Raw genomic sequence first — 12,914 nt, forward strand, 5'->3', positions numbered from 1 at the left:
GAGGAGGGAGATGAAGAGGAGGAGGAAGAGGAGAGGAATCCACGTGGGATCCAAGCAGGCCCTGTGCCTTGCACCCTTCCAAATGCTGCACCACCCCACCCCGTCCTGACAACTCTGCCTCTGGTCTGCAGGTCCCCTCACAGTGCAGGCTGCCACGACCAGGTCTGCCCAAGCCCACCACAGGCTTCAGGGTTAGGGCTGGGGAGCCTGTGCTCCTCACTCTACCCTGAATGCAGGCCAGGCTGTCGGTGCGTCAGGTCACTGTCCCTCTGCTCTCCGCCTCCTGCTGCACCCGGGGTGAGGCTGGGCAGGGACCAGATATCATCATCATCAATAACAGCAGAAACCATGTACAGCACGCCCACTGTGTGCCAGGCCCAGTGGGTACAGCACGGCACACAGTGGCTGTAAAAAGGACAGGTGTGACGCATGACTGAATGGCCAGCCCCGTGATTGTTGCTGGTGGTTGGTGGCCATGAGGCAAGGGACCCTGACAGCAGTAGGGACTGGACCTTTCTGTTTCCTGTGACTGCCCTGCTCTTCGAAGATCCGGCATGCATGGGTTTAATGGGGGAAGACGCCCCAAATCTGATGCCCCCAGAGGGAAGAGAGGATGCAGCCCGAATGTGGGGTCACCTCTACCCAGACCCAGGGGACTGTTCTGGGAGGGCCTGTGGGAGGGACAAGGCAGTCTTTCTAGCCTCTGGGGATGATTTCAGGGACAAAGGCTGGGATGCTGCCTTGGGGATCCATTTTTCTGGGTGCACCCTTGGGCAAGATCCTTAAAACCTAACAGCACCTCAGTATCCAGAGCTGTAAATGGACCCAAATAACCTGGCCACTCCATGAACCTCACAGGGAGGTCACGAGAGGACCGAGGGCAATGCCCTGGGGAACCGCTGACCGCACCCTCCGGGACGGCCCTACAGGTCGCATCCCAGCACCTAGAACTGTGCGGGCACCAAGGGCCTCAGGCCCAGCGCCCAGCGGAGAAGCCCCTGCGCCACTGCTTGCGCACAGCTGAGGTGGAGGCTGCTGTTCCCAGCATCCAGAGGTGGAAACTGAGGCTCAGCGAACATTCGCGAATTTTAAAGGAGTCACAGTAAATGGCTGGGCCTGGATCCAGGTCGATGGTGACTCCAAAGCAGGGTTTGGTGAAAGGGGGTCAGGACCAACCCCAGGCGCGCCGGCCTTTCGGGGAGGCAGGAGCGGGGCCCCCACACCGAGACCGGCCGGTGCCCGCAGCTCGGGGCGGCTCCTCCCCTCCCGGTCCCCGACCCCCGGCCCCCGGCCCCGGCCCCGCGCCCACGCCCGCGGCGCTCACCTCGCCCGGCTCCTGCAGCGCTCGTGCCCGGAGCTGCGCCCGCGTCTCCCGCCCGCGCGGCCCGGCTGCGGGCCCCCGCCTCGTGGGGCGGGGCCAGCGGGCTCCCGGACCGCCCCGCGCCTCCTCCCGCGTCCCCGCCGGCGCCCCACGTGGACACCCGGTCCTCTAGGCGGGGTCCTGCGGGCTCTCTCCGAGGGAAACCGGGGCGCTCGCTAGGGCGGAAGGGCTCGTGCCGGGTGGGGAAGCGCGCACAGGCGCCGCGGTCTGTCCTGCTGCGCAGCCGTCGCGGAGCCCCAGCCCGGCCCCCTGCCTCCTGCCCCCCTCACTCCTCTCGGCTCCCCCTCATCCCACTCTGCTCCATCCCTCTCTTTACCCGTCCTTCCCCGTTCAAACTCGATCCATTCACCCATCCGTCTCACGGTCCTTCCACCTGTCCATCGGGCCTTCCATCCAGCTCAGCCCATGTCCTCCCTTCCTCCCTCCCTCCGTCCGTCTGCCCTTCCGTTCTTGCACTGTTCCGTCCATCTCTAGGTCCATCTGCGCCCCCCTTCTCCCGTGCTCTCCTCCCACGTGTGCGGGATGCTTCTGCAGCGCTGCCTGTCCCTTGCGGGGGGCCGCAGGTGGACAACCATCCTCAGAAACTCATTTGTAAGTGGCAGTAGCCCCGAGGGGCGGGCATGTGCTCCACAGCTTACACGGCGGTCCCCTGAGTCAGGCTGCCGCCAAGGCCGACTGCACAGGGCTGGCTCGTGGGTCTGAAAGGGCTGGAAAGGCTTCACCCACACCCACACCCACACCCTCTGGGCACAGGTGGGTTGGGGAGAGAAAAACAAAATCTTAGCCAGCATATGCTGGGTGCCAGGAGGTAAGGTGTCTCTTAGTCCGCGTTACTCCGTTTTAGAGAAATGGGTTCGGAGAGATGCAAGGGGCCCAGAGTGCAGTGGGCAGGGCAGGGGGTCAGCCCTGGGTTTAAATCTGGGCTCTGCCAGGTCTCCCTCAGTTCCTTCATCTCTCACGTGGAACCGGCGTGTACTTCACAGCTGTGATGCTGCGAGGCTTGTGGCCAACAAGGTGAGACAGGATGGTGGTTATCATTGTACGAGCGGTTAGGATTCAAACTTGGGTTCTGTGCTTCAGCCACTGCACAAACCATGTCTCTGGCCCACCCGACCGTCCACGAAGAGCACCGCCCCCCTCTCCTGGCCGCAGGGCCAGGGGCCTCATTCCGCAGCCCGCTGCTGGTGGAGTCCTGCCAGGAAGCAGTTTATCACAGTTCTTTGGGTTGACTTGTGCCCCCCCCTTCCTGCGTGGACCTCCTAACCCCAGTGCCTCAGAAGGAGACCTGGACTGGAGAAAGAGCCATCACAGATGTAAAACCTAACAGGACACACGGGAGCAGGGCCCTGAGCAGTGCGACATGTCCTCTTGGAAAGGGGCCTGGACACGGGCATGCAGGGAGCACATCCTGGGAAGACTGCAGTGAGCCAGGGAGCTACTGGCAGCCAGGAGAGGCCCGCGCAGACCATGCTGCGCCTTTGGAGGGCGGAGGGTGGCAGCCCTGCCGGTACCTTGACCCCGAGCTGCCAGCCTCCAGAGCGGGAGGCACTGCATTTCGTTTCAATCACTGGGTTTGCAGTATTTTGTTTGACAGCTCTAGCCAAATAATCACCACCACAGGCATTTTCTGTGAGCAGAGGTGATGCGGAAGGGTGCTGTCCGAGACAGCGACACAGTGACACTCACTGTCAGGGCCTGTGGCCACTGCTGTCTGCCTGGGCCCACGGAGCCTGGCCAAAGCCAGGGCTTCCCAAGCCTTAGTAAACTGTGTTTTTTAACAATGTGATGAACTACATCAATGTAAGCACCACCCAAATCAAGATAAAGACCATTTCCAGCCTACCAGATGCTTCTGTGTGACCGTGGGCCCTCCCACAGGCAGGGTAATCGTTATTCCGACTTCTAGTGCCTGTTCTTCTTCTTAAAAAAAAAAGTTTTATTTTTAAGAGAGAGAGGAAGGGAGAGAGAGAGAGAGAGACATTGATGTGAGAGAGAAACATTGATCGGCTGCCTCCTGCATGCCCCCCACTGGGAATCAAACTGGGACCTCTCAGTCCATGGGATGATGCTCAGTCCTCTGAGCCACACCAGCCGAGCTGTGCTTCTTGTAAGTGGAATTACAGGGTATGTACTCTTTTATGTTGTTTCTATTGCTCAATATTATTCATGACATCGCTGCATCTTGGCCCCAGCTGGGTAACTCACCGTCTGGATACATCAAGGTTTTGGGTTCAGTCTCTGGTCAGGGCACATACAAGAATCAACCAATGAAGGTATAAGTGGAACAACAAATCAGTGTTTCTCTCTCTCAAATCAATAAAAGTAAAAAAGATCGATGTGTCTTATTGAATGCTGCAGTCGCCCCTTCTTCCCCAGTTGACACGTAGTATAGTGCTCCACTGTACCAATGCATCGCATGGACGGACACGTACCTCGTCTCCAGCATCTGGCTTCTGTGAACAGAGCTGCTGGAAAACACTCCTGAATACGTCTCTTGTCAACTGTGTGCACTCATTTCTCTCGGAGTGAAATTGCCGGCATATTTTTTTTTCTATTGTTTTTTATATTCTCATCCAAAGATATTTTTCCATTTTTGTTCAGATAGAGTGGGAGGGAGAGAGAAGAAGAAAGGGGGGGGCAGAGACATTGACTAGTGGCCTCTCAAATGACCCCAACCAGGGCCTGGGATGAACCACAACCAAGGTACAGTGCCCTTGAGCGGAATTGAACCCGTGAATCATTGGTCCGCAGTCCGACGCTCTTAACTGCTGAGCCAAACCGACCAGGGCTGCTGGCATACTTTTTACTTTAGTAGAAATCACCACACAGTCTTCCAAAGTAGTTAAACCAATTTACACCCCAGCAATGTATGAGAGTTCTGATTGCCCTGTACCTCAATATTGTGTCTTTTTATTTTAGCCATGATGCTGGGTGTGCAGTGGTTCTCATTGTGGTTTTAATTTGCATTTCACTGATGGGTAAGGTTGTTGAGCGCTTTTTCATATACCTATTGTCCATCTGTACCTGTTTGAGTCTTGTGCCCATTAAAAAAATTGGGATGGAGGACTTCCGGTCAGGATGGCAGGTAGGTAACCACAGTATCGTGTACTCCCACAACCACATCAAAGTTACAACTAAAGTACAGAACAGCCTACATTCAGAACCACCTGACATCGAGCTGAATGGAAGTCCTACAACTACAAGATTAAAGAAGCAGCTACATCAAGACTGGTAGGAGGGTGGAGGCGGACGGGCTGGTCCCACACCCACGTGTGGCAGATAAAAATCAGGAGGACACCTCAGCTGGGAAGGTCCTCCCTGAGGATTGAGGGGTTCCTGTCCCACACCAGGCCCCCAGCTTAGGGTTCCGGTGCCAGGAAGAGAATCCTCATAACTTCTGGATGGAAACACCAGCGGGAACTGAGGCTCAGGGAGGCTGAAGCAGCTGGAGCCCCAGGCAGCTCTTCTTAAAGGGCCCGCGCACGGACTTATCGCACTTGCTCCCTCTAAGCTCAGAGTAGAGGAAGCTTGAGGGGCACCAGAGACATACAAGGAAGAACTGGGCTGTTTGTCATTGGAGCGAGGGCTGGAGAGGGGGCTTTCTCCGGGACAAACGTGCTGTCAGAGACCTTTGTTCCTTTGGTGAGCCCTTCCCTGGCACCATATCTGGGACTCCAGCAACCTGGCTCACACTGGTAGCCCCGCCCTGGTGACTCCCTGAGGCCCCACCCCACCCCACCCCACCCAACTTTCAGGCCCACCCAAGCTGTTGCCAGTTGCTTTACCATAGGATTGGCCTGTCTTGGATCCTGCTTCAGGTTTTTCCTAAATTCTTTCAAACAAGCAGCATCTGGTCTCAGCGAGCCCCATACCTCTCGTTAAGTAATACACAGAAACAAACACAGGGAGGTAGCCAAAATGAGGAGACAAAGAAACAGGTCCCAAATGAAAGAACAGAACAAGACCCCAATAAAAGAACTAAGCGAAATAGAGATAAGCAACCTAACAGATGCTGAGTTCAAAATACTGCTTATAAGGATGTTCAATGAACTTAGTGAGGGCCTCAAGAGCATAAAAAAAGACCAGTCAGAAATGAAGGATGGCCCTGGCCAGTTTGGCTCAGCGGTTAGAGCGTCGGCCTGTGGTCCGGAGAGACCCGGGTTCGGTTCCCGCTAAGGGCACGTACTTCGGTTGCAGTTTGTCCCCGGCCCTGGTTGGTCGTGCGGGTGGCAGCCACTCGATGTGTCCCTTCACGTCGATGTTTCTCTCTCTCTCTCTCTCCCTTCCTCTCTCTCCCTCCACTCTATCTGTACAAAAAAATGGAAAAATATCCTCGGGTGAGGATTAAAAAAAAAAAAAAAAAAGAAATGAAGGATGCACAGTCAGAAATGAAGGAGGCACTAACTGAAATAAAGAATAATTTACACAGATTCAATAGTAGAGTAGGTAAAGCCAAGAAGCAAACCATCGATTTGGAATGTAAAGAAGCAAAAAACACCCAATCAGAACAGCAAAAAGAAAAAAGAATCCAAAAAAATGAGGATAGTGTAAGGAGCCTCTGGGACAACTTCAAGCGTGCCAACATTTGCATCTTGGGGGTGCCAGAAGGAGAAGAGAGAGAACAAGAAATCGAAAACCTGTGTGAAACAATAATGGCAGAACACTTCTCTAACTTGGTGAAGGTAACAGACATACAAGTCCAGGAAGCACAGAGAGTCCCAAACAAGATGAACCCCAAGAGGCCCACACCAAGACACATCATCATCAGAATGCAAAAGGTTCAAGACAAAGAGAGAATTTTAAAAGCAGCAAGAGAAAAGCAGTTAGTTACCTACAAGGGAGCTCCCATAAGACTGTCAGCTGATTTCTCAAAAGAAACTTTGCAGGCCAGAAGGGAGTGGCAAGAAATATTCAGAGTGATGAAAAGCAAGAATCTACAACCAAGATTTCTCTATCCTGGAAAGCTGTCATTTAGAATCGATGGACATATAAAGACTTTCCCAGACAAGGAAAAGCTAAAGGAGTTCATCACCACCAAACCATTATTATATGAAATGTTGAAGGGTCTTCTTGAAGAAAAAGATAAAAAATATGAACAAAGAAAATGGCAATGAATACAAATCTATTGACAATTGAATCTACAAACAAAATGAACAAGCAGAATAGAAACATTCTCATAGATACAGAGAACATTTTGTTGGTTGCCAGATGGAAGGGGGCTGGGGGAATGGGTGAAAAAGGTGAAGGGATTAAGAAGTATAAATTGGTTGCTAGACTGACAAACCTCAAAGCGAAGTGGGGTTGGGGGGAGGGAAGAAATAAACCAGAGAACTTATATGCATAACCAATGGACACAGACAATAGTGTGGGAAAAGGCAGGAGGGGGGCGGGAGTGGGGAGGAGGGGTCAATGGGGGAAAAATGAGGAACATCTGTAATACATTCAACAATAAAGATAGGTTTTAAAAAAAATCGGATGTTTATTTTTTTATTGATTTGGGGTTCTTCATATATTCTGGATGAATCTTTTAAAAAGTTTTATCTGAACAAAAATTTAAACACATACATGTACCAATGATCACTTGAATTCAAAAGTAACTTTGATCTTATTCATTAAATAAAAGCAATTTTTTCCGGTCTTAGAAAATGACCCAGACCACATAATACGTGACACGTCCACTGCATATGAACGTGGTGGGACTGGCCCGGCAGTACACGCCTGGTTGTCACGTGCTTGTGTAGAAAGCACTGTCTCTGGACTGGGCTCCAAAGCCGACTGGTTTGGTCTGGTTGAGCCAGGAAGGGGGTGGCTACGGCTCAGGTTTCTTCTTCCTCCTGGATGGGCTGCCGGTGCATCTGCATACCTTGTGGGCCAGGGGTGGGAAGCGCAGAGCAAGGGGACAGGATCTGGCTTCTGGTTTCCAGAGCTGGGCTCCCACCACCACGCTGCATGCTCAACGTTTATTATACGTCTACCATGTGGCAGGGTGTGGGGGCCGGAGAGATGGCTGGACACCAGCCTCAGGCCGAGAGCGCTCACGGTCAAGGAGAAGAGCTGACAAGGGAGCAAAAAGCATGACGTGCTGCTAAGTGCAGGATGTGGTGTCACCTTCGTGGAGAGGGACGTTTGAGCGGGATGCTGCGGGAGGAGCCGGAGGTTCCCAGCGTGATGGGTCCCAGGGACGTCTTCAGAGTGAGCTGATGCCACCTGAGCTGTGCTGTGATGGGTGGGCAGGAGTCACCAGAGAGAGGGTGGCGAGAAGGACATCCCAGGCAGGGAGCTTGGGGCAGGGCTTCCCGGTGAGTGAACATCTTAATCTCGCTCACTGGGACCAGGGCAAGAACGTGAGGGTAGATCTCAGGATGGCAGACCCTTCCCCACCCAGCGCCCAGGGAGCCCCGGTGCCAGGATGGTGTTCCCGGTGAGGGTCACAGCTCGTCAGGGCACCTCACCCGCAGGGTCACTATGTGCTCAGGGGTGGTTCTTTGTAGGACGACCTTTCTGTTTAGAGGAATCATTATTTTTTACCCCTTCCCATAGTTACTACTGTTCACAAAACAGGGCCTGCTCCCTGGCCTTGGCGGGCACTCAAAGGTGTGGAGTCCACCCCCTTACCTGAGAAGACTTCTCTACAAAACAATGACCTCTGGTTCTGTATCGTGTTTCTTCTGGAGTTGGGCCCTAGTGGACAGGAATGGAGGGAGATGGCCCCCCGTGCTCAGATTTCTGGGCCCGGTGGAGAAAAGAGGCAGCAGTTCTGAGAACAAGGCTGCCTGGACCAGTGCAGCAGGGGGGAGCCACATGGCCGGCCGGGGCTGCCAGGAGGGCCCACCTGACTGACCGGGCCTGCCGGAGGAAGCTGCTGGCTGTGGTGATCTCCTGGGCCAGTCTCTTCAAATCATCTCCTTCGAATGGTGGCAACACAGAGTCCTTGGAAAGGGGAAAGAGTGTTAGGTTTGACCCATTAAGTGACTAGATGAGACCTGAAGATCCAAAATACCAGAGGAGTTTTAGAACTAATTAAATGCAGCCCCCCACCCAGTACAGGAAATCTTGTGGGCCTCAACGTACATGTTTCCAGGGACAGGAAGCTCACTACCTGATAAGGGAGTCATTCTGCGAACAGGACACTTTGGAAGATGTCTAAGAGTCAGTGCAGGGAGGGGTAGTAGGAAGCAGGATGGTCTCTGGGCCTCACTGAAGTGAGCAGAACAGAAGCGGCACATGCTCCTTGTCTCACTGTTACTCAGTAACATCTCCTCGGCCCTTTCTCTGCTTCTAGTAAAACAGCTCCGCAGACTTGCTTCTTTCTTCTGTCAGCCAATGAAATCCCTGGGCCTAGCCTTAAGAGGGCAGTTCTCACAGTCAGAATCTGAGAGATGCCCCGTCCTCCCTGGCAGCCGTGGGACGACCCCAGCCCACAGCCACAGGCCAGGCTGTCGGGTTCAGAAGGCGCTGAACTGGGAACCTTCGCGACACTGTCAGGTTCCTCTTCCTGCGTGATGAGGACAGTCGTCACTGTCACTCCTTCTGTCCTCTGTATTACTCGCAATGTTTGGCCCTAAAACAGTTACTTGAGCAAAGAAACCATGCAAAGCACTTGATTTAAAAAATTATGCTACATCCTGGGTGGTAATCTTTTTTTTTTTAATTTATTTTTGTTACAGATGTTGCTCCTTTTTCCCCATTGACACCCTCCTCCCTGCTCCGCCTCCCCCCTCAGCATTGTTGTCTGTGGTTATGAATATGTGCATATAAATTCTTTGGTTTATCTCTTCCCTCCCCCCTCTCCTTTGAGGTTTGTCCGTCTGATCCCTACTTCTGTCTCTGGGCTGAGTGGTAATCTATTTTTTTTTAATTGATTTTAGAGAGAGAAAGGGAGAGGGACAGAGAGAGAAACATCAATTCGGTACACAGGACTACACTCCAACCAAAAGAGCCACACCGGCCAGGGCCTGGGACAGTAATCTTTAACCTCCAAAAAGAAATCTGGACTTCTGGTTGGTTGTGTTACTGGATACCCTGTTGCCCTGGAAATGTTATAATTGACAGTGGAACATTCTGAAAGGTAGAAATACGCACATAATTTTTCTGTGAGGTCGGAATAGGATCATTAATGCTTTCCTCTTGTCCCACAAGCATCAAGGAACCCATGACTTGCCTAGATTTACTACTTAACGGACCATTTGAATATCTCTTTCAGTGAATTTAACACAGGGAGACAGAAATATGCAGGATTAAAGTGCAGGGCTTAGGCTTCCGGTCAGGATGGCGGGTAGGTAACTGCGGTATCACCTCCTCCCACAACCACATCAAAGTTACAACTAAACTACAGAACAACCATCCATCAGAACCTCCTGACACAGAGCTGAATGGAAGTCCTACAACTACAAGATTAAAGAAGCCACATGGAGACTGGTAGGAGGGGAGGAGGCGGACGGGCTGGTCCCATACCCATGGGTGGTGGATAAAAATCAGGAGGACACCTCGGTTGGGAAGGTCCTCCCTGAGGACTGAGGGGTCCCCTCCCACACCAGGTGCCCAGCTCAGGGTTCCAGTGCCAGGAAGAGAATCCCCATAACTTCTGGTTGGAAAACCAGCGGAAACTGAGGCTGAGGGAGGCTGAGGCTACTAGAGTCCCAGGCAGCTCCACTTAAAGGGCTCATGTTGGGGAGGCAGCTTGAAAGGCACCAGAGACATACAGGCAAGAACTGAGTTGTTTGGCATCAGGGCAAGAGCTGGAGAGGCAGCTTTTTCCTGGACAGATGTGCTGGCAGAGGCTGTTGTTCCTCTGGTGAGCCCTTCCCCCATGGGGCAGGCAGATTGGGAGACACATCTGGGACTCCAGCAACACTGCCCCACCCAGGTGACTCCCTGAGGCCCTACCCCACCCACGCTGTTGCCAGTTGCTTTACCATAGGATTGGCCTGTCTTGGATCCTGCTTCAGAGTTTCCTAAATTCTCTCAAACAAGCAGCATCTGGCCATAGCAAACCCCATACCTCTGGCTAAGTAGCCTCAGGCTGGCACTAGAATCAGCTAGCCTTGGTTCACAGCTTGGCCTCTCCTGGACACCCCCAAGCCCAGCACAAGAAGCAGCCATCGACAGATCACTTTGTAGCTTACACCGGTGGCCCGAAGTAGAACACAGGTAGTGGCTGACCTTGCCCCAGAGCCAGCACACCCAGTGGACAGCTTCAGACCACAGTGAAGCACCACCACCCAACAACCTCCACAAGCGACACACTCAAGGAGTGGACTCAGTGGGTTCCAGAGCCCTGCTGAAGTAAGTCTTGCTCTGTGTGGTGGGCCCTGCACAGCTGATCCTCCAAGGTAGTCAGAGGCCAGTGGTCAGTGGGTACAGCCAGTCCTTGCAGCTGATCAGCCTGAATAAATCCCTCCCATTGATGTGCCAACAGCAATCAAGACTCAGTTACGACTTCGGGTCAAGATGGCGGGTAGGTAAACGCGGTATCGTCCTCCCACAACCACATCAAAGTTACAACTAAACTACAGAACAACCATCATTCAAAACCGCCTGAAATCCAGATGAATGGCAGTCCTACAACTACGGAATTAAAGCAGCAGCCACATCGAGACTGGTAGGAGAGCGGAGGGGACGGGCTGGTCCCACACCCACGTGTGGCGGATAAAAATCAGGAGGACACCTCGGCTGGGAAGGTCCTTCCTGAGGACTGAGGGGTCCCCGTCCCACACCAGGTGCCCCGCTCAGGGTTCCAGTGCCAGGAAGAGAATCCCCATCACTTCTGGCTGGAAAAACCAGCGGGAACTGAGGCTCAGGGAGGCTGAGGCGGCTGGAGCCCCAGGCAGCTCCTTAAAGGGCCCGGCACAGACTTATCGGACTCTCTCCCTCTAAGCTCGGAGGGGAGGCAGCTCGAGGGGCGCCAGAGACATACAGGGAAGAACTGAGCTGTTTGGCACTGGAGCGAGGGCTGGAGAGGGGGCTTTCTCCAGGACAAACGTGCTGTCAGAGGCCTTTGTTCCTTTGGTGAGCCCTTCCCTGGGGCGGCAGACAGAAGCCATATCTGGGACTCCAGCAACCTGGCTCACACTGGTTGCCCCGCCCTGGTGATTCCCTGAGGCCCCGCCCCACCCAACTTTCAGGCCCACCCAAGCTGTTGCCACTTTCTTAACCGTAGGAATGATCTGTCTTGGTTCTTGCTTCAGGTTTTCCTAAATTCTTTCAAACAAGCAGCATCTGGTCTCAGTTAGCCCCACACTGCACGTTAAGTAATACACAGAAACAAACACAGGGAGGCAGCCAAAATGAGGAGACAAAGACACAGGTCCCAAATGAAAGAACAAAACAAAACCCCAAGAAAAGAACTAAGCGAAATGGAGATAAGCAACCTAACAGATGCTGAGTTCAAAATACTGTTTATAAGGATGCTCAGTGAACTTAGTGAGAACCTCAGTGAACTTAGTGAGGGCCTCAAGAGCATAAAAAAGGACCAGTCAGAAATGATGGATGTACAGTCAGAAATGAAGGAGGCATTAACTGAAATAAAGAAAAATTTACACAGATTCAATAATAGAGTAGGTAAAGCCAAGAAGCAAATCATCGATTTGGAATGTAAGGAAGCAAAAAACACCTAATCAGAACAGCAAAAAGAAAAAAGAATCCAAAAAAATGAGGATAGTGTAAGGAGCCTCTGGGACAACTTCAAGCGTGCCAACATTTGCATCTTGGGGGTGCCAGAAGGAGAAGAGAGAGAACAAGAAATTGAAAACCTGTCTGAAACAATAATGGCAGCCCTGGCCAGTCTGGCTCAGCGGTTAGAGCGTCGGCCTGCAGTCCGGAGAGACCTGAGTTCGGTTCCCGCTAAGGGCACGTACTTTGGTTGCAGTTTGGCCCCGGCCCTGGTTGGTCGTGCGGGTGGCAGCCACTTGATGTGTCCCTTCACGTCGATGTTTCTCTCTCTCTCTCCCTTCCTCTCTCTCCCTCCCACTCTATCTGTACAAAAAAATGGAAAAATATCCTCGGGTGAGGATTAAAAAAAAAAAAAAAAAGAGAAACAATAATGGCAGAACACTTCCCTAACTTGGTGAAGGAAACAGACATACAAGTCTAGGAAGCACAGAGAGTCCCAAATAAGATGAACCCCAAGAGGCCCACACCAAGACACATCATCATCAAAATGCAAAAGGTTCAAGACAAAGAGAGAATCTTAAAAGCAGCAAGAGAAAGGCAGCTAGTTACCTACAAGGGAGTTCCCATTAGGCTGTCAGCTGATTTCTCAAAAGAAATTTTGCAGGCTAGAAGGGCGTGGCAAGAAATATTCAGAGTGATGAAAAGCAAGAACCTACAACCAAGATTACTCTATCCTGCAAAGCTGTCATTTAGAATCGATGGCCATATAAAGACTTTCCCAGACAGGAAAAAGTTAAAGGAGTTCATCACCACCAAACCATTATTATATGAAATGATGAAGGGTCTTTTTGAAGAAAAAGATAAAAAATATGAACAAACAAAATGGCAATGAATACATATCTATCAACAATGGAATCTACAA

The 12,914-nt window shown here is 52.2% G+C and overlaps 1 protein-coding gene across 1 annotated transcript in view; it reads right to left on the minus strand.

Moving 5' to 3' along the window:
* Positions 1–8,010: 8,010 nt before the first annotated feature.
* The window catches only part of VWA3A (von Willebrand factor A domain containing 3A), a 55,601-nt gene continuing 50,697 nt past the window's right edge, over positions 8,011–12,914 (minus strand). Inside the window, exons 31-32 of the mRNA XM_036279775.1 lie at positions 8,214–8,311; positions 8,011–8,062 (exon numbers count right to left, since the gene is read on the minus strand). Of these exons, the coding sequence (XP_036135668.1) occupies positions 8,011–8,062; positions 8,214–8,311 (150 nt within the window). The remainder of the gene's footprint in view (positions 8,063–8,213; positions 8,312–12,914) is intronic.

This window comes from Molossus molossus, unplaced genomic scaffold, assembly GCF_014108415.1.
Source record: "Molossus molossus isolate mMolMol1 unplaced genomic scaffold, mMolMol1.p scaffold_m16_p_3, whole genome shotgun sequence".
In the NCBI taxonomy this organism is placed as follows: Eukaryota; Metazoa; Chordata; class Mammalia; order Chiroptera; family Molossidae; genus Molossus; species Molossus molossus.